The 21,084-nt window shown below is 44.6% G+C and overlaps 5 protein-coding genes across 8 annotated transcripts; 3 read left to right on the forward strand and 2 right to left on the reverse strand.

Moving 5' to 3' along the window:
* Positions 1 to 5,360: 5,360 nt before the first annotated feature.
* Positions 5,361 to 8,168, reverse strand: Nthl1 (Nth-like DNA glycosylase 1). 2 transcript variants are annotated; one of them, XM_015172727.2, is made up of 5 exons: positions 8,098 to 8,168; positions 6,578 to 6,686; positions 6,141 to 6,521; positions 5,909 to 6,079; positions 5,361 to 5,852 (listed from the first exon to the last, which is right to left on the reverse strand). In XM_015172727.2, exons 1-5 carry the CDS (start codon positions 8,163 to 8,165, stop codon positions 5,448 to 5,450), a joined length of 1,134 nt encoding a protein of 377 aa, XP_015028213.2. In that variant the 5' UTR covers positions 8,166 to 8,168; the 3' UTR covers positions 5,361 to 5,447. The 2 variants fall into 2 exon arrangements, with proteins under 2 accessions (XP_015028213.2, XP_015028214.1); XM_015172728.3 differs by lacking the exon at positions 8,098 to 8,168 and adding an exon at positions 7,930 to 7,948.
* On the forward strand, positions 6,965 to 13,755 carry mib2 (mind bomb 2). 2 transcript variants are annotated; one of them, XM_015172515.3, is made up of 7 exons: positions 6,965 to 7,361; positions 8,343 to 8,439; positions 9,895 to 10,062; positions 10,140 to 10,809; positions 11,015 to 11,177; positions 11,243 to 13,004; positions 13,068 to 13,755. In XM_015172515.3, exons 2-7 carry the CDS (start codon positions 8,373 to 8,375, stop codon positions 13,424 to 13,426), a joined length of 3,189 nt encoding a protein of 1,062 aa, XP_015028001.1. In that variant the 5' UTR covers positions 6,965 to 7,361; positions 8,343 to 8,372; the 3' UTR covers positions 13,427 to 13,755. The 2 variants fall into 2 exon arrangements, with proteins under 2 accessions (XP_015028001.1, XP_002051541.1); XM_002051505.4 differs by lacking the exon at positions 6,965 to 7,361 and adding an exon at positions 8,117 to 8,173.
* Positions 13,756 to 14,130: 375 nt separating this feature from the next.
* Catsup (Catecholamines up) lies at positions 14,131 to 15,862 on the forward strand. Its single transcript, XM_002051504.4, has 2 exons — positions 14,131 to 14,566; positions 14,626 to 15,862. Exons 1-2 carry the CDS (start codon positions 14,233 to 14,235, stop codon positions 15,597 to 15,599), a joined length of 1,308 nt encoding a protein of 435 aa, XP_002051540.1. The 5' UTR covers positions 14,131 to 14,232; the 3' UTR covers positions 15,600 to 15,862.
* On the reverse strand, positions 15,733 to 17,368 carry Ttc19 (tetratricopeptide repeat domain 19). 2 transcript variants are annotated; one of them, XM_002051503.4, is made up of 3 exons: positions 16,415 to 17,363; positions 16,172 to 16,319; positions 15,733 to 16,115 (listed from the first exon to the last, which is right to left on the reverse strand). In XM_002051503.4, exons 1-3 carry the CDS (start codon positions 17,119 to 17,121, stop codon positions 15,855 to 15,857), a joined length of 1,116 nt encoding a protein of 371 aa, XP_002051539.1. In that variant the 5' UTR covers positions 17,122 to 17,363; the 3' UTR covers positions 15,733 to 15,854. The 2 variants fall into 2 exon arrangements, with proteins under 2 accessions (XP_002051539.1, XP_015028211.1); XM_015172725.3 differs by lacking the exon at positions 15,733 to 16,115 and having other exon boundaries at positions 16,180 to 16,319; positions 16,406 to 17,368.
* A 287-nt stretch (positions 17,369 to 17,655) lies between these two features.
* On the forward strand, positions 17,656 to 21,037 carry Acn (apoptotic chromatin condensation inducer acinus). Its single transcript, XM_002051502.4, has 5 exons — positions 17,656 to 19,352; positions 19,426 to 19,636; positions 19,707 to 19,974; positions 20,033 to 20,145; positions 20,216 to 21,037. The coding sequence occupies exons 1-5, from the start codon at positions 17,875 to 17,877 to the stop codon at positions 20,402 to 20,404; spliced, it is 2,259 nt and encodes a 752-aa protein (XP_002051538.1). The 5' UTR covers positions 17,656 to 17,874; the 3' UTR covers positions 20,405 to 21,037.
* The last annotated feature ends 47 nt before the right edge of the window (positions 21,038 to 21,084 follow it).

The raw sequence follows: 21,084 nt of genomic DNA on the forward strand, positions 1-21,084 counted from the left end.
TTATGTAATATTTTACAGGCACTCGCATATAAATAAGGCAGAATACAGTGTCTTGTACAGGGTATCTTTCTAGTCGAGTACATTCTTGTTACGCTTTAGGGGTGCGCGCGTGCTCGCCCGTTCGTTCGTTCGTTCGTTGAGCTTTGGCTTTGCTCTTGTCGACGTCCTTTTTTGCCAGAAAATCAAAACACACGTCTCGGCGTGCGGCGCACATCTGCATGGAATTTCTAAAGTACGTGCCACGGACAAATGGACAGACAGGGGCAGCAGAGGTGGGGCTTTTCCTTCCATTTTTATTTTCCATTGCGGCGCTTGGCCTGCCACAGACGCAGCCGTTGCCACAACCAGCAACTTTGGCGTCTCGTCGACGTCGTTGGCGTTGTGCACATTCATGGTGTACATAGCTACCACAGCAGCCAGGCAGGCAGGCAATCCGTTGTCCTTGTGTCCTGTTTGTATGTTTGACGCCATGGCATGGCATGGCATGGCATGGCGTGAACAGGACCTTTTTTCCCAACGTTGCGCATAAAGTGAAAAGTTACACTGTGCAAAAAGACCGCCACACTCAACAAGTATGCCTTTGCCTTTGCCTCCTGCATGCTGCAAGAGTTAATAGTGTTGGAAAATTTCTATTGCATACTTTCGTGGGCTTGAAAAATTTCTTCAACTTTGTAGCTTTTTGTTTGCAAATAACCAATGTTACGCTATGTTAAAGCGTAGAGTTCTAATAATTGCTTAAGCAATGAACTACTACGTGCAATTACAATAGTTTCATAAGTCAGTTCCTTTAAATGCAATATGAAATATGAGTTCAGATTTGGGTTCTTAAAGGCTTTGTGATTTTTTTGAGTTGAGATCAACTATATTTTATATTGAACTCTGCTTTAAACAGTCTTTTGTGAATAATATGCATTGATTGTAGTTTAGAATAGAAATAAATGATATAGAAAATCTCATAAACTTCACTTCAACATAATGAATAAACCCTCTCACCCTCCCATGTTAGTTAGTTATGGTAGCACCAATCGATGGAATTTACGATTGTTGTTTGACTTAATTGGCCACGGCTGTGAGCCGTGGCTAGATGTAAATATTTGCTTGCCGTGTAAAGGCAACGGGCGCGTGCGGTGTTCAAGCTTGGCATGATAATTTCTCGCTCCACAAATCAACTGGTATGTACGCGCCGCGCGCAATTCTAACACCCTTCAACAATAAACAGCATGTCACTTAGCTCAAACTTCAAGAGTGCGGTGCGGTGGGTAAAAATGGCAACGCGACGCGACACAACGTGGGGCACGGCAAGGATATAGGACGACGAAGCTGAGAAGGGCAGTCATCGACGTCGTCGTTATGCGTCCCAAATGCCGCCAGCGCCAACATGCTTCCGTGCCGTGCCATAGAATTTTTTTTTTTATTTGTCTTTGGCGGCGGCAGCTTTGTAACGGGGTAGCACAGTGGCACAAATTGAATTTAAATAGCGATCAAGACAAAATGGGCAACTAGTAGGGAAAAAATACTGTTGCATACTGTTGAATAGCATGAATTCCCTATAATTTCCAATATTTCACAGAGATTTTTTCTTCCATGATTTGATTAATTTTATCTTTAAAAAATAATGCAACTATTTTGTTGTTAAACGCACCACTGTACGTTGAGAACGACAAAGTTCTATTTGCTTGAGGGGTCGAGCTTGTCGTTGTGGGGCTGGGGCTGGGGCTGGACAGAGTGTCGCACTGGCGATAATAAACAGACACACATACACGAGCAAGCGAAATGACAGCCAGAGCCTGAAGTGTGTCTGATGGGCGTCGTCAGGCTCAAGCTCTGGCGGCAGCTACGCTTGTTGATATTGTCGCACTTGTGTCGCCAGCACAGTGGTCAAAACAGAATTTGAAATGTGAGAATTTGTTATAAAATTATACCGTTATCGTCAGCCGAATTAAATACGCGCATATATGAAATTAAGCGCTAATTAGTCTACGTTTGGTATATACCACACATTTAAGGCAAATAAAATATATGAGATTTAACGTCTGGCCACACTGTACCTGTAAGCATTTTGATTGTCATGGCAATTCGAAAGCATTTGTCGGTTGCTCTGCCGCCGCTGACGCCCCGGCCAACGTCTGGCGCACTCACTGGCAAACTGGCAACACCATAACCTCAGACCTGGCCGCCCCCACATGCTCGACTGGCGCAACGCTAGCAGCAGCTACTTGCCACATTTGGCTTTCTGCCAGGACCATGACTGTGTTCGTGCCGGGTGCGGTGGGTGCGGCAACTAAAAATGCGACGTGCGAGATTATCGTGTCGCTTGTTGGTCGGCAACGTTGGCAAATACATATATATATACACACACACACACATATATATATATATATATATATATATATACATATACAGGCGCGCATACTGAAGTAGTTGTTGTTGCCGTTTTTTGCGGCTGTGCGTCCCTTCGCCCCCGCTGTGTCAAGGCTCGCTGGCAGCACAACTTACGCTACTGATGGCGTTGATGATGGCAAAAGGGCAACAACAGCAACAAAAACAACAACAATAACAACAAAAAGTGTGCAGCAGCGTGCGCGCGAGGATAACGACACGAAGCGAACGCCAACGATGGCTGATGTGGATGGCATAAAGCAGAAGGAGAGTGGGCTGCGTGCATGTGTTTGTGTGTCTGAGCGTGCGTGTGTGTGTGTGTGTGTGTGTGCGGGTCTGTGCGACTAATTGGGTGAGAGAGAATGTGGGCGCTCAAATTGGTTTCGTGCTTTCGTGTGACGCGTGCGGAGGCGTGTAAGCTCTGTGTGTGGGTCTGTGTGTGTGTGTGCGCACACACACTGACAGGGTGCCTTCTGTTGTTGTTGTTGCCTGGCATGAATGCTTGATGCGTGACGGCAGCGACCGCCAGTTGTTGCCAGCAATTGGAACGGACGTAGGACAACGTACGGACATGGACACAGCACAAAACAAAACCAAAAACAAAATGAAAAAAAAAAAAAAAAACGAATAGAAAAAAAAAAGAAAGGAAAAATACAATTTGCGTCGTGTGGATGTGGATTTTATTTGTACGTTTTTTTCACAAGTTTACTTTTGTTGTTTTGTGCCCTATGCTTGGGATTTGCACGCTCGTGCAAGGACTCGACACCTAGCAAACCAACCGACCCGCCCACTCACGTTGCCTGTTTATGTCATTTTGTTTATGCTGCCCGCACCAACGCGAACTGCGCCATTTTTAAGCGACCCGTTTTAGTTTTTCTTACCTACCGTTTGGTTGAGCGCGGCGGGTGCGTTGCTGTCATCGCACCCTGCTCCTTGTTTTAACCCAACCGCCGAGGCCCTTCCCCTTCACCGCACCCAACTCTTCCTGTTTTTGTTTTGTGGCTGACTAAGTTGAATTCAAAGCTGACGGCGCCGTGTGGGTAACATCTGTGTCTGGGCAGCCCTAAACCGCGTCTTTTTTTTTTTGCATAAAATTCGCATACAGAATTTTCGAGGACAGTTATGTAGAGATCGGATCAGAGAACTAAAATATGTGCTTAATTGCGACTGTGCGACTTTTGTTGGCATTTCCGAACTGGTTCATAAATACTACAGTTTTAGTGTCAGTGAATTGAAGCGTTTCGCGATGCAAGTGATCACATATACAGTTAGATGTGAACCGGTTCGTTCAAACAAAAAACACTTAAAATAACCAAATAATATAAAGGAATTATCTCTGGTATATACGTGTATGCATATCGCAATTTAAAAAAAAACATCTATGTTGGACTACAATTCGGTTCGTTTTCCGTTCATTGATCTTGACGCAAAAAAAGCCCAAAATAACCGAAGCTCTGGCGAAAGCATTTAAAATTTAATTATATTTCTTTGATAAATTACAAACAAACTAATATGAACGTGTTGCTTTAAAAGGCCGTTCAAGCAACGAACCACTAAGCATACATAGTTGGAAAAGCCGTGAAACGCTAGCAACTAGTAAAGTGGTTCACTTGACTGCTCCGGAGGAGGACAGTATAAGGTCGCACCGTGCCGGGCTTAAATCAAAAAAGCACCATAATTCGCCACAGGATGTCTGTAGCAAAGTTTGCTACTGTTTCGTGTGGGTGCACGATAAGGGCGACAAGTGGCTGGCGGTAAGAGAGTGGCGGATGGTGGAGGGAGCAGGGGGGGGGGGGATTTAAGGAATAAGGACGCATATCGCGCTGCGCTCACTTGACGCATTTGGAGTTCCACTTGACTGTGCGACTGCGACTTGACTAACGGCAGGGAGTTTGGTTATCCTTATGCAGCTGTGTTTGTCTGTGTGTGTGTGTGTGTGTGTGCGCGTGTGTTGTGCTTATACAAGGCACACACACATACATCGACAGACAAACATTTTCGCATGATTCCGTGCCTGCGCCGACAGATGGACGTTTCCTTGTTGTTGTTGTCGCACGCTTAAGTAGTATAGCCCACCCGTCACACACACACACCCATAGAGCCACCCACCCAGGCGTTGGCGCCGGCAACACAGACAACTTGCTGCGCACGCCGGATATGGATGGTTGGCGGAGGGGAGCGAAAGGAACACGTAAACAGCGTTGAATTACAGCCTGACAAACGGGGCGTTGAAGTCTCGAACTTAAAAGTTATGTCTATGTGTGGGTGTGGGTGTGTGTGTGTGGGTGTGGGTGTGGGTGGGTGCGTGGTGGACTTGGGTCGGGGGTGCTGTCTGTACGTCTGGTTGTGGGCGCACGTCTGAACCCAGCCTGTGCATCATTTATAAGCCATGCTAGGCCACAGATTGTCTCGACACCAAAGCCCCCACGCCCTCCACCCAAACCCAAACTCGCGCTGCCCATGCCCTTCGCTTGCCTAACCGCCTAACCAAAGCGCGCACGCAACCAAGCTGATGATGAGTGCACGCCAGCCATAACTTGATGACTCTGCGCGGGGGTATGAGGGATTTGGTTGTGGGTGTGAGCTTAAGGTGTCACGTGCGCCAGTTCCTTGTTGCTGCTGTTGCTGTTTGTGCACATAATTCATGTGCCCAAGTTGAAATGAAGAGCAATTTATTGAATAATACTTTCACGCCATGAGGTCAATACACAAAAGGCGATGTTGTTGGCACGTCAGGCAACAGGATCTGGCAGCGTCGAACTTTGACCGCGTATTGGAATTCAAATGTGGCGTACATGACAATCGTGCCGCAACTTTTCCCATCTATCAGATGTATATATATATACTATATACTATTTAAAATAACTGCAGCGGCTGATGCCAAGTTAAGTTCTCCTTAGCAAGCAGTTAATCAGAATAAACTGATTTTACTTAATATTTTGGCCCTATTACATATTTGGCTTTAAAAATATTCTTGCCCATCGATTGTTGCTTTGATTTCCAGCTTGACATTTAATACTTCATATACATATTTAATTAACGATTTTGAAAAAAAGAAAAATATGTGCTCACTTTTTCTTGGCCAAGACAGATGCCGAAGCCGGGCAGATATGCCTATTGAGGCACTCGGAGCAATTGGGCCTAACTGGCGTACAAATAGTCTGTCCAAAGCCCACAAGTAAATGATTAACTTCAGACCAAAGTGGACGCGGCAGCCAGCTCTCTAGCTGCACGCGCGTTTGTTCCGGCTCCTTGGTGGACTTCTTTAGCCAAGCCAAGCGATTGGCAATGCGATGCACATGCGTATCGACGCCAATGCCGGTGATTTTGTTCCAAGCCGTGGCCATGCAAATGTGCGCCATTTTGGGACCAACTCCCGGTAGCTTCAGCAGCTCCTGTATATTATCCGGAATATCCTCGTTGTACTTGTCCACGAGTATTTGCGAGGTTTGCTTCAGGTATTTGGCTTTGTTCTGAAATGAAGATTAGGTTTGAGATATCTGGCTTTAGAGCTATTTCCTGTACAAACTTTATAGAAGCTAACAGGATGCAACAAGCGCTCCAACTCCACCGCTGGCATACCCTGTATGCTGGCAGGTGTTAAAGTTTGTGCCTTCAAACGTTTCATGGCTTCAAAAGTGGTTTCATCTTTCGTCTGGCTGGAGAGCATCAGAGCAACCAATTTGTGGAAACGTTGCGTCTGTTAATTTAGATTATTGTTTATATATTGTTAACTCAATTTAGACACTACTCTGCACCACCTTTTCATTGGCATTTTGATCGGCACACTGATGACAGCCCAGAGTATCCACAGGCGCCGGCTTTTCGCAGCGCATTAAGCGAATGTTTTCCAAATGCTGCAACCAGTTGGCATTTGGAAAGTCCTGCTCGGTCTTAACGGCAGCAGCTTCCTCTACTTTCAGTTCCAACATGGTCTCGTTAGGCGGCACCAGTTCACATTTAATTATAGTCGCTGTACCTATTTTTATTTTGGAGGTTTTTGAAACTTCATCCTGGCGCGCTTTTTTGGCGGGCAAATTTGATTTGGGCAGTGTATTCACTTGTCGCTGCTTGCGTGTTTGGACAGGTGAAAAGTAGCGTGGCGCAGTCGTAGCAGCAACGCTGTGCAAATCCTCAATGTCCTAAATGTGTAAAAGAAACTTAAAGGTTAACTTTAAGCCTATTTAAACATACTCACCCACAGTTCTTGCTTGGCAGTTGTGGCCTTTGTTTTTGTTACTTTAATCTGTTTAGCCAGTCTGCTTGACAAAGTTGTCTTACCGCTGACGCTTTGACTAGTCATGGCTCTAAAACAATTTTTGTATATATGCAGCATTCATTAATAAAATTCAAATTTTGGCAAACAATTAGAAAAGCACAAACAAACTTGCGTTCTGCTGCTGGCGTGCAGTGTGACCGTTTTCATATGTGTAATACAGCTGTTTTGTGTTTATGCCTGTTGCCAGAGCAACGCACTCGTTCAGTGTGGAGTCGCACGTCAAGTGAGGAGCATGTGCTGTTAGTATTTTTCGAAAACAATTTTTGCAATATCTACACTTTACTTTCATTGCAATTTGCAACCACACTGTTTTACATTCATAAAATTAAAGTAGAATTAACTTATAAAGTACCATTTTGGTTAATACAAATAAATTAACATGCTTGCTACGTTGCAGCTTAATCCCGATAACTAGGTGTACTAAATTATAAAGTTAAATTTAATATATAAAACTACACATAATGCCTGGTTGTGCGATAAATTGTATATGAATCGGATTTTGTGTATATTATAAAACAATAAATGTTAAAACTATTAGTGCCAGTGGGAGAGGTTCACGCACATAAAAATGCATTGTTAGACTCAAGAGTTTAAGTGTTATTGCTGGAATTAAAGTATATAAATTACATACGGTATTTCCAAACACACACGCACACACACACACACACAGTTGTACATTTGACGGAAACGAAAAATTGCATTGGTAAGTCGTGTGTCCCCATCACAACAAATAACAAACAAATTGTTATAATTTCGAAATAATTAGTTGGTGTGTGTTATTGAAGTGCGGAAAATATGCGTAATCGCTGAATGGAATTTGTACATTTCCCCATTAAATACATATATATATATATATATTTGTATCTATATACTTGTGGGTGTAGATATGTTGATATATAGGGTATACATATGTACCATATGCCTTATCTCATGCGTCACTTCAATTTCTTAGTTTTGCTGGGCGACTCCTGCAAATACAGCTGCCTCAGATAATGTGAGGACAACTGTTTTAACACTTCCATTCTTAATCATTATTAATTCTGATTCATATGTATTTCTATCCAATAAAGAGTCCAATTTGGCATTTAAAGCGAAGAGCGCGTGCTAACGCACTAAAGGCACGCACGATACAAATTTAAAATATTTTGATAGCTTTTATAGTTTATCTAACACAGATTTTAATTGATACTGATACTGCCCAGCATTAATTATAGTTCTATTCAAGTTTTCAGGCATTAATTAGTGTACTATTTATGTACTAATTGGACTACCTGCATTTCTCTCCAACCTTGCAATTTGCTGCCAAAATAAACTGTCCAGCTAGATAACTACTTAAAAATACTTTAAATACTATATAACGTTGTAAATACTATATAACAGTATGCACTTAAATACTAATAGCATTTATACATATGTACTTAAAATGTAACGCACGTTACCTGCATTGCCTTTGTACCATTCGAGGTGCTGCAAAAAAGAAGGGAACCAGCGTCATCTTGAAATACATAAACATACGTACGTATATTTCCAGTTAGACATGCGCTGGTTTTGTCGTTTGACCCAAATGTATTCGATGCTCCCCCCCACACAATTCAGCAATGTATTTGACACATATTCGAAATGTTATCATAATTTGTCAATAATTTAGCATATATTATATAGTTTTCTTCGTTTTTTTTTTCAGGCGACTGAAACGCAACAATCAAATACTGGAATGCGCGCCTCCATTCCGCCCGGCGTACGTGTTGTACGCGGCCCAAATTGGATTTGGTCGAATCAAGGTAGGATGTTATTTTGTTTACCCATTTCAGGCATTGACTAGCTAAAACAATTTGTTTATATTATGTATAATTGAATGGGTGTCTCTCCCTCTCTCTCTCTCTCTCTCTCTCTCTCTGTGTACCTATTTACACACAATAAACGATCAGCACTTTGATTGCTGGCAGTGAGTGTAAAGAGGACGGGGCGCTATTTTTAGCCGCACTCACAACGGAATGTTTCCCAAATGTCTCTGCATTTGGCGCTGCCGCTTTAAACGCACATAATATACAACATGTGTTGGGGCTAGTGGTAGGAGAGGTGCGAGGTGGGGACAGGCGAGTGCACACGCATATGTGACTCTTTCCACACAATTTTTCACTCCGCTGTCATAAAAGAAGTGCAGCGCTGCCTGTCGTCGTCGTCGTCGCCGCCGCCTGTTGGGGCGCGTGCCATTTGTATATCTTGTATTTTTAGACATGGAGCAGGCGAGGGGTTGGCCAGAATTGCAGCTGCAGCACTGCAGCACTGGGGATAAATAAAGTTATATAAATAGGATTTAAATCTTAATTATTAGCTAAACAGTTGTTTTTAAGAGAATGAACAGCAAAACGAATATTCCCAGCTTTTTAATGGGCTGTTGTTGCTAACATTTCGATGATTTGTTAACATTTGATGGTTATGTTAAATATTAAATGTTAAATACTTTCATACATTATTTTCAGTTGTTATTACAATATAAAAAGTTGCTCAACCTTCGTCTAACTTCTAATATATATTATCTCTTTTGTTGGGCGAAGCTCAACAACGTTTCCGCAAAGTGAATTATTCTTGTGCTACTTACCAAATATTAAGTCTCATTATTAACCTATAAAAGGTTTGCTTATGGTACTGATTTTTTAATCAGACAAATGCTGTTGATCTTGTTTAAAATAATGTATATTTTATTGGTTCGAAGTATCATTTGCAGTCTTTTACTCCTTTTCCTTGCGATGGTCGGGCAGGAAAAGCATAAATAATCATTAACAGCGTAACTTTAACATTACCTATGTTAACATTTACAGTCCTGCCCCAACACAATGTTAATGTCAAAAATAAATCAAACGACCGCCTATTAACTGACAGGCCAAGAGGATGGGGGTGCTGGGAAGTTGGGCATCGGCATATCTAAAAATATAGAGTACAGCTGCAGACGCCGTATCTGTATCCAAATGAAATTCCTATACAACTCTCGCGCTGTTTGCTGGGGCAGATGTTTGGCATGAGCCAAGAGCTCCGAGTCGTTGTGGTATTCGCGCCGGATGAAACATTTTCTTGGTAGTTCGTTTTCGTTTGGGGTGTGAAGCGTCTCAATTTATAAATAGCTCTTGAGCTGTCGGGTAAACGGAAACTAGGGGGAAGGAAGCTGTGAACAAATTTAAGAAACTGAGCTCCATTACAAAATCCATTTCAATTGATTTTTATTTTCTAACCAACAGACGACGGAGAAGGACACGTTGGCACCGTTTGTGAAATCGGACGCTGTGGATCCACACATTCACCGGAGAACACGGTTGTGGTCAATTGGGATTCGGGACATCGCACCAACTACAGAGTGGGCTATCAAAATCAATACGATCTGATCATTGTGGATAATGCACAAGTTGGTAAGTGAAACTATCTAACGAGGGCTATAAAACTGGATTTCATTTAAACAATTTCTCCTCCCTCGACATTTCCCCAGGTGTTCGTCATTCGAATGTCGTGTGTGATGGCTGCTCAAAGGCGGGCATAGCTGGCATTGTCTTCAAGTGTGCCCAGTGCACCAATTATCATTTGTGCGCCTTCTGCTACGGCGCGAATGAGCACGATTTGGAGCATACGTTTGTGCGTTATACTACGCCCACATCTTTGGGAGTACGTGTGCCGGCGCGTAAAGGCTCGGAGCGCATACAATTACGTGGCATCTTTGTGGGCTCGAGGGTTGTGCGCGGTCCAGACTGGGAGTGGAACAATCAGGACGGTGGCGAGGGTAAAACCGGGCGTGTTATGGAAATACGCGGCTGGGACAACGAATCTTGTCGCAGTGTAGCAAACGTCTCGTGGGTAACCGGTTCTACTAACGTCTATCGACTCGGCCACAAGGGCAACGTCGATCTTAAATATATAGCAGCAACTTGCGGTGGACATTACTATAAGGACCACATGCCAGTGCTGGGCCAAACCGAGGAACAGCAGCCAATCGTGTCCATGGTCAAGCCAAGCTTCTCTGTGGGCGACCGTGTCAAGGTGTGCCTCGAGGTAGATGCACTGATGAAGCTACAGCAGGGACATGGTGGCTGGAATCCGCGTATGGTCGAGCATTTGGTCAAACTGGGCACAGTGCATCGCATCACCGAAAAGGGAGATATACGGTGAGTATAGAAGTCATCTCTATAAGACTGTCCTGATTGAATGATTGATGATGAACGCACAGCTCAAAACAAAATCTAGAAAGCTAGAATTTAAGGCTGGCGCAAGTATAGAAAATCGTAAACGAAAAAAATTCATTCAAGTCACGTCTGTATCCGACCATTTTAAGAATTTATTTAACGCTTTATGCAAATTTTCCAATTACAGAGTCCAATATGAAAACTGTCCCAATCGCTGGACCTTTCATCCCGCCGCGCTCGTCAAGGTTGTATCGTTTCGCGTTGGCGATTTGGTGACAATTATAAATGATGCACAAAAAGTACAGCAACTGCAAAAGGGGCACGGCGAATGGATTGATATCATGCGCTATGTAAGTTCCTGAATGGGAATAAATTAGATTATGTTGCCACTTAAAATTGATGTGCTTCGTTTTAGGCTCTGGGCAAACTCTGTAAAGTGGTTAAGGTGTACTCGGATGGGGATCTGCGCATACAGCAGCTGGATGATGGTTTCGAGTGGACACTGAATCCCAAATGTGTCAAACTGGAGCGTTCGCCATTGGCAACGGCAGCGGAACGTTCCAATAGCATGATGGATCTGAGCCATCGCCGTACGGATCATGTGATGACACCGCTCTCTGGTCTCTCTGGCAGTTCGGTGCCCGATAAGCTGGTGCGTGAGGCGGCACAGGGTCATTTGGATTTTGTGAAGCAATACCTGGATTTGAATCCTAGTCAGGTGGATGTTATGAGCGGCGGCAAGGCTTGCATACAGGTGGCCTCACATCAGGGCTACGTCGAGCTGGTCACCTACCTCATCTCCAAGGGCGCCAATGTGAATGTCGTTGACAAGGAGGGTGATTCAGCTTTGCATTATGCTGCATTTGGCAATCAACCCGAAACGATGCGTGTGCTGCTCGAGCATGGCGCCGAGGTCAATTTCCTCAATTCCAGTCACTGTTCAGCTCTGCACATTTGCGCGCACAAAAAGACGCCGCATTGCGTGCGCGAACTATTGCAGCACAATGCTAATGTGAACATACAGGACTCTTACGGGGATACGGCACTACACGATGCCATTGGCAAGGAGAACACCGAAGTCGTTGAACTTCTATGCAATGCACCAAATTTAGATTTTACGGTCAAGAACAATCGCGGCTTCAATGTGCTCCATCATGCAGCGCTCAAGGGCAACGTGGTGGCCGCTCGTCGCATTCTTCAGCTGTCGCGTCAATTGGTCAATGTGCGCAAGGACGATGGCTTTGCGGCACTGCATCTGGCTGCGCTCAACGGGCATGCACAGGTCGTGGAAACGCTGGTCACCGAGGGCCAGGCCGAGCTAGATATACGAAACAATCGACGGCAAACACCATTCCTTTTGGCCGTCTCACAGGGACATGCAAGCGTTATAGAGCGCCTGGTGAAGCTATCATGCGATATTAATGCCAAGGACGAAGATGGCGACAATGCCATGCACTTGTGCGTCATTAAGAAATCCAATTTACAGCAGGCAGCCGAACCATCACCAGAGGAAGCGCCCGAAATACACAAGTTCTTTGTCAGCCTGACCCAGACGAGCGTGCGCAGCGAGGATCGTCTGATGTACAGCGTTCTGATTTATCTATCGCGACATGGGTGCCGTGTCGAACTAAACAATGCCAATGCCAGCATTTTTGAATGGATCACCGATCGCAATATACGACAGCTAATCTTTGGTCAGCAAACGGAGGAGCCCACTGTGCCAACGGCGGCGATACCGACGCCACTGCAGCGCAATATGCAAGCTCTAGACATTGGCGCAGCTGACGAAACACCAGCGATTGTTGCTACTGCTGGCGAGGATGTAGCAGCGACTGTAAGTGCAGGCACATTAACACTGCCCCCGCCGCCATCGTTGACGCAGCCCAAGCCCAGCGAGGCAACCGCAGCAGCTGCTGGCATGCAGCCATCACCAGGGAACAAGAAACTCAATTCGGATGCCGCCAGCAGTGTGTCGCCTCAGGTGGCGCCCCGTAAAAAAGCACCCAAGCCACCAGCTCAAACCGGAACAACGTGCAGTGCCGCAACGAGCAGCGACTCAAGCGGATTGCCACAGGTTGCATTGATCGGTGCGGTCGCAGCAGCAGCATTGCCGGGCCTTAACTCTGGCCAGCAGGAGTGTATTGTGTGCAATGAGCCGTTGCAGCTGGTGCGCTTCGGTATGCCAATATGAAGTTCATCTATAGCAACATTCTATATTAATCACAAATTCTTTTGTTTAGAACCATGTCTGCATCAAATTGCTTGCGAAGAATGCAGCATACGCATGAAGAAGTGCCTGCGCTGTGGTGTTGCCATCGAGAGACGCTTGGACGCCAATGGACGTCTGGTGGTCGGCCATCAGTTGTCATCCACATCGTCGCCCAGCGATCAGGCGCGCCTGCCATCCGGTGATCTGTTGCGCTATCTAGAAAATAAGGTGCAGGAATTCGAAGAGTCTCATTTTTGTGGTATTTGCATGGAACGCAAACGGGATGTGGCCTTCCTCTGCGGCCATGGCGCCTGCTCCCATTGTGCCGAAACCTTGCGCACTTGCCACATGTGCCGCAAGACGATACTAAAGAAGATCAATCTGTACTGAGCACTCGGTGCACTCTAGCAATACGCAACCAAAGTGGCTTGTATATACACCATAAAGATGTTAAAATTTATATATTATCAAGGATTTAAGTGGCGTGTCATCAACAGCTGATACTATCATTCGTTCCACAACCCATGCTTGAGTTAAATTCCCAAGTTTATTATTTATTAAACAACAACAATTATTTTGCACGCACCATACCCACGCACACATACACACGCACGCACGCACACACACGTCTATAGTCTATTAGCATCGTTTAACGACAACGAAAACCCAACTAAATACGATTAGATGATTAATAATATAAGCATTTTAATTGCAATTGAGCTGTATATTGGGAATTATCGCTAAATAAGACTTCGAGTCGTTCTGATCTTCAAATTACAACATAAAAATCACACCTGGCTGGGTATCCCGAGGCAGGACTTCGCAGAATAAAAACTTGAGAGCTCCTCCAGGGTAAGTTTCTAGATTAAAACCATCCACCTTTCTAATACGTAAGTTACACACGAATCGGCACATAAAGCTCGATTAGCTTGATACTAGGGTTTCATTAATTTAAAAGGGCAACAAGCCAAACGTACTATTTCAAACGATTCGCCAGAAATAATACCGATAGAAAATACTGCACTTAATCGATAATAAGAAATATGGGATAGCATCGATAACGTAAGCAAACTGAGTACATATCGCTTTCGGCCGTACTTGTACTTGAGCATAACGCGAAGAAAAAACACACACGTCACAATTTATTAAAAAAAAAAAGATTATACCCACGCGTTTGTAGAGGAACCCGGCTAGCTATGTCAAAACAATTGGCTGATTTGCAGCCGACAAAGTTTCAATTCTATCAGAAGATAGCACTTGGCATTCTGCTCGTAGCCATAGTGCTCTCCCTGCCCACAATATGCCAGAGTCAAGGCAATCCCAGTTTTAAATACTCCCGCGAAGCAAATGAAAATTTTGATGCTAAGAAAGCGCCGCCGGTAAATCACGAACATCACCACGATCATGATCATCATGACCACGACCACGGCCATGATCATCACGATCATCTCCACCACGACCACGATCATGATCATGATCATGATCACCACGGACATCACGAACACCAGCACACAAAATCGGTGCCGCTGGGTGAGCTGCCGCAAGTAACAAGTGCATTTAGTTATTGTAATAGATTTTTTTTGAAACAGATATGAAGAGTATCTGGCTGCACTCAATTGGTTCTACGCTGCTTATCAGTGCCGCTCCATTTGTGCTGCTCTACATTATTCCGCTAGATAATAGCGAGGCGATGAAACCACGTCTAAAGGTTTTGCTGGCCTTTGCGTCCGGCGGTCTGCTGGGTGATGCCTTCCTACATTTGATACCACACGCAACCCACCCGCACAACCATGGCGAGCACGAGCACGAGCACGGCCACGATCATGATCATGATCATAATCATAATCATGAGGATGGCGAGGGACACGCTCATGTGCATGATATGAGTGTTGGCCTATGGGTGCTGGGCGGCATTATTGCATTTTTGTCTGTGGAGAAAATCGTGCGCATACTCAAGGGCGGAGCATCGGGTGGACATGGACACAGTCACGGCGCACCCAAACCCAAACCAGTAATCAAGGAGAAGGAGACTGCCGCAGGCGATAAGAAAAAGTCCTCAACGAAGCCGAGCAAAGCGGTGGCCAAGCAAGCTGATGATGATGAGAACGAAGTGGAAATATCAGGTTATTTAAATTTGGCTGCAGATTTTGCACACAATTTCACCGATGGCTTGGCCATTGGTGCCTCCTATCTGGCTGGAAACAGCATTGGCATAGTTACCACAATAACCATACTGCTGCATGAAGTGCCGCACGAGATTGGCGATTTCGCTATACTCATCAAATCGGGCTGCTCCCGACGCAAGGCCATGCTGCTGCAGCTGGTGACAGCGCTCGGCGCCTTAGCGGGCACAGCGTTGGCTCTGCTCGGTGCGGGCGGCAGTGATGGCAGCTCGGCGCCTTGGGTACTTCCCTTTACGGCAGGCGGTTTTATTTACATAGCCACAGTCAGTGTGCTGCCGGAACTGTTAGAGGAGTCGACAAAGCTCAAACAATCCCTTAAAGAAATTGTTGCGCTGCTAACGGGCGTGGCGCTAATGATTGTCATAGCCAAGTTTGAATAGTTTCAGCCGCAGAGCAGCCGAATAGTTTCGTAAATATGGCTCGTATGTACTTCCAAAACAAATTTGAGGGCATGTAAAATACAATATGAATATAACTAGAAAACAAATCACATAAAACATTAAACAAAATTAATTAATAGAAAATTGTTCGAAGGTTATTTTATAGCGGTGTTTTTTAGCGTCTATATCATGCATAACATTTGTTTTCTTTTTCAAAAAGTCAAGCTGTAATGATACAAAATAAAATTTGATGTTCTAGCGGACTTGGCCATTTATGGTGGCTTTAATTTCATCAAGACAATACTCGGCTTGCTCAATAGCATCTGCATTTTTCTGACTTTTGCCTATTTTCCAGGCAAGCCGACAGAACTTCTCGGCTTCGGCCAGCAGGCCTTCGCGCAGGTAAACCAAACCCAGATTAGCCTGAAGCACGCCTTCCTGGGTGGCATCCTTTAGCTCCTTGGCTATGGCCAGTGCTTGTAAGAGCGTTTCCTTGGCTTCGGCGTAATTTTCCAGCTATACAAGGCAATTATTAGTATTTAAAAATTATTTTTTATGCCTTATTAACATACATTCACATAGGCCACGCTGATGTTATTCAAAATGGTCACCGAGGCATCGTTGAGGCTGCCATAGACCTCGACCAGTGCCGCTAGAGCCTCCTTGAACATGTTCTTGGCCTCCGCATATTTGCCCTGTTTCATAAGCAGCTGTCCAAACCTGCCGGTACGTTAGAAGAATACAATATTAGTTGAAACTTATTAAGCTGAATCTTTGCTTTTGGTTTTGAGAAAGCATGGAACAACCTTCAATACCAGTTCTTAGTCAAGCCATATAGCTCAAGTATGTCGCTATCCTGCGGCATTTCCTGTACTAGTTTAGCTAGACGCTGCAGGGTCCATGTGAATCCCTGAAAACTCTTTTCCAATTCGCCCTGCAGCTGCGACATGTGCGCTATTTTGGAGCTAATGTGCAGTATTTTGGGACTGTCGTCCGTATGCCCCTCGGACATAAGGCGCCGCATCACATCCACAAATATGTTTTCGGCCTTTTTAAACTGTTCGCGTTCCATGGCCAAATTGGCCATCAGATCGTAGACATAGGTAATGCCGTGCGTTGATTTCATATCTTGGGCCATACGCAGCGCCAGATGCAGCATCTGCTCGGCCTTGTCGTATTGCTCGTTTTGTATACATAATATAGAACGCTTTATGGTATCCACCAGCTTCGTTTCGGGCGTTTCTTCGGTATCACTGCCATCGCCGACGGTAAAAAAATTAAAACTAAACGCGGCCGTGAATATCAGCACCGTGTGATTGGGATACGTTGAGCTGCTGCGTTCAGACTTCTGTCGCTGTTGGTGTCCGTTGTAAGCACTACATAATGATCGGGATCCTTGTGTTATCGGCTTGTAGCTGCTCTGCGCTTTGGCCGTGTGGTCATTTGTATTTGCGCCAATGCCACGCACAAAACGCAACCGAGACAAAACTTGTGTTATCCTACCAAAATTCTTCACCACCATTTTGTAGTGCAATGCATTCTATAATTAACTTTAAATTTATACGGTAAATCCGTTTACTGGTCGTTCTGACCAATTACGAAATATGAGTCAAAACAGTGTTGTAAAGAGCGGTCCGTGATTGGTTAATTAGTGTCGCCTAACGCATTTGGTAAATATTAATATGTAAATATATTAAAAATACATCTTAAAATTGCACATTAATTTTATGTGTTTGTGTTTTTCAATTTAAATTGGTGGTGTTCCTTAAACTGAGAAGTCTTAAAATGAAATTGACAGCTACTGCTGTCAAGTTGGTTATTGTTGTCGTTAACGTAAGAACAGCATAAATGAAACAATTGGATTAAAATTAAGAATGCTTCAACATCAACAATTTGCATAAATTCATTATTTTAATGAATCATATTACGTTGTAACGGTTGTATCCTTTTTATTCATGATATTTTTATCCTATCATATTCTCAAAGGTCTGAAAACTATCGATTGCTAGAACACGCGATAGTTGAAAAGCATTGACTGCAACTAAAAAGCAACCCTGCCTATTGATGGCGGATTGACGCTTTTCGCTGGCAACAAAAAATTTTCTTGTGCGAGTAATCAAAACGTTGCACGCCGCAAATTAAGGAAAGAATTGTGCGTGCGATTTAATCGCGTACTGCCCACGTTTAAAATCAAGTGCAATAGCATTTTATTTCAGTGTTTTATTTACCAGTGGCATAGGTGTGCGGCAAGAACAGTTTTTTTTTAGTTACAGCTATGAGACGTCGTAGCGAGCGAAAAAAATCTACATCGCCAGCACCTTTGCCGGCACGTCGCAGTCGCCGATCGCGCAAAGTATCGGAAAATGAGAAAACCGAGGATGAGACGGTTGTAGAGAAAACAGAAGAAACAAAAGCGCCACCAACAATTGAAGAAATCAATGAGGAACGTGGGGAGCGCGCCTCAAGCGAAGAACATGCCGCATCGCCAGTGCGCAAAAGCCGCAATACACGCACGACACCGAAAAAGCGCCAAAGCGCTAGCAGTCAGCGCGAGAAGAGCAGCGAGCGCAAGGTGGAAACCATACCCGAGGAAGTAGAAAATGGGTCGGATGCGGTGCTGGCGAAGGCAAGCAGCAACAAGAACATCGATATCGATAACAAGGTATCGGCAGAAAAGGAAACGGCCAACAAACCCGATGAGCCGCAGTCCGAAACGGAACAGCATAAGGGATCAGAGACAGTAACCGATACAGACACAGACACAGCGGATGCCTTGATAAAGCCGAAAGAGGTGGAAAACGCAGAGAAGACGCCGGAGAAGAGCGTGGAGCAACACAACGATGATGCCTCTAAGGAAGGGGTGGAACCGGAAAAGGATAGCACCAATGAGGAGGCTGCCGTGGAAGAGGTAAAAGTTGCTTCTTCTTTAAGCTTAACAGCAAGTAAGGATGAAGTGCATCTAAAAACCACAAGCGATGTATTAGACATTCAAACAGAGGACATGGAAGAACGGAACAACGAGAGATCAGACCAAACAGAAGAACCCGAATCAGACGACACCAAGCTGGCACTCAAAATCGATGAGCAGAAGGAGAACCACAAGGATAAAGTAGAGCAATCAGCAGAGAAACAAACGAACAAGGAGCACCCAAATAGCGATAAACAAGAAACTGTGACACAAACACAGCGCTCTGTGCGCAAACGCAAGTGGCTAAGCAAGAAAGTGGCCGAACGTGCACCACCCGTATTGGCCATATCAACGGATTCACTAAAGAACATCATAGCCGATGTGGTGAATCCTGTGCCGCTCAGCGATGTGCAACTGGAATCATCATCGGAAGAGGAAGGTCTAGTGACCAGCGATCATGAAACGGACGAGCGGTCGTTAACTCCCGAACTGCGTGTCACAAAGGATCGGGATGAGGGTAACGCAACAGATGAGGAGCAACAACAACATCAACAGCAACAGAAATCGCAATCAAAATTAAATCATGAGAAAGAGACGCCAACGGTACCAGCTACAACTAAGACAGCTATCGAGCCCGCCGCCTCCAAAGCAATTGCTGTTGCCCGCTCACCAAGTCCAGCGCGCAATCGTGCCAGCCATGTGCTCTTCATTACCAATCTGGTGCGTCCGTTTACTGTGCTGCAGCTCAAGGGGCTGCTGGCGCGTACGGGCAAGATCATTGAAGAGGATGGCTTCTGGATTGATCGCATCAAGTCCAAATGTTATGTTGCATATGCCACGGAGGAGTACGTACTTTGGTTTCACTTTCACCTCGACTCGCACAATACTAAAGTGTTGTTTAATTTTTATAATTTACAGCGAAGCTATTGAAACACGTCATGCCCTGCATGGCGTACGTTGGCCGGTCTCGAATCCCAAGTGCTTGAATGTCGACTTTGGCAGCCGAACAGACATGGATCGTGCTATACAATCGACCAAAAATGAGGCACCCAAATATCCGCAGGACAATACTAGGGATAATCAGCACTCGGGCAACACTTGGTCGCGTTTGGATGCAAGCGAGAAAAAGGTAGAGAATCAAAATTAGTTTCCAACTTTTGGCTTAACACCTACTAAATCGAAATTCTCTCCCATAACAGCCGGCACGTCCGGTTCGCGAATGGGATGTAGGCAAAAAGGAGCCCAATGAGCGCGACAAATTAAGCAACGACAGACGCCGCAGCAGCAAGGAACGAATCGACTCCAGATTGCGCGATTCAGATCGCGGTAAAGGCGGCGATGATGCCGAGCGCACTGTGCTGGATCGTAAACGTTCAAGAGAACGCGAGCGCGAGCGTGGAGGACGTGAACGAGAACGTGATCGCAGCGAACAACGTGTGCATGGTCGCAGCAGGAGCGGCTCACCAGGTAAGAAATATGCTGCATTATAAAGATAAAATGTATAATAATGTGCATCGTTGCGCAGCGTTAAAAGTCAGAAAGAAGGAAAATGAACCACCCATCAGGCTACTAGATGATCTTTTTCGCAAAACTAAGGGCACGCCGTGCATTTATTGGCTGCCCCTGACACCCGAAGCAGTAAGTAAATGCGCATGCAATGCATCTAATTCCTGGTAGCTAATGATTTTTGATTTGATTGTCCTAAAAGATTGCGGAAAAGGAGGCGTTCCGTCAGAAACGCATCGAGGAACACAAACAGCGTATCAAGGAGCGTGAAGAGCGCCTCAAGGAGCGTGAACGTGAAAAGGAGCGCGATCGTCCCCGGGATAATCGTCGGAATCGCTCCAACGAACGTCGACGTTCGCGCAGTCGCGATAGGGAGCGACGGCGTTACTAGACAGTAACTAAGTGAACTACCGAAATAAAACAAAAACAAATGAAGTCAAAACGATGACAAAACATTTTAAAACAACAACATAAGGAAGAAAAAAAAAAAAACAGCAAGCAAATACGGCAGCAATTCATTTCAGTGGTTTTTCTCATCAAAGCCCAACATTTTTTATTTTGCCATTTGTTCTGAGTTAAAATATTCAACTTGAAGTCAGTGTACTTCAATTTGAATATTTTTCCCCTAATGACTCGACAAAGAAACCTAACAATGAGATTTCAATTTCTTTTTTTTCCTCCCCCTTCTCTATTTGCTGTTCTATATATACCTATATATATATATATACATACATAACTTGATTTGATTTCTTTCCCAAATGTAGCTTTTTACAGCGCAACAACTACAGCTTCAACTCCCCAACAACAGAACAGCAGGCGTCAGTCAATAGTACGGCAATCGCGACCTATTGGATTTGTCTCTGTCCGGAGTCCTAAAACTCTAGCCGCAAGTGTTTGATTTCGCCTATTCATACATAACTATATAAATATATATTTAAACAACAAATGCAAATTAATTAATTGAATTATTGTAACTAATTGAAATTTTTAAAGAACTTAAATATAACTAAATTACAGAAGGCAAGCTTGTGACCATGCCAAAAATTTAACTTCTCTTTGTTCTGGCATACG

The sequence above is a fragment of the Drosophila virilis genome, chromosome 4 (assembly GCF_030788295.1).
Source record: "Drosophila virilis strain 15010-1051.87 chromosome 4, Dvir_AGI_RSII-ME, whole genome shotgun sequence".
Classification (NCBI taxonomy): Eukaryota; Metazoa; Arthropoda; class Insecta; order Diptera; family Drosophilidae; genus Drosophila; species Drosophila virilis.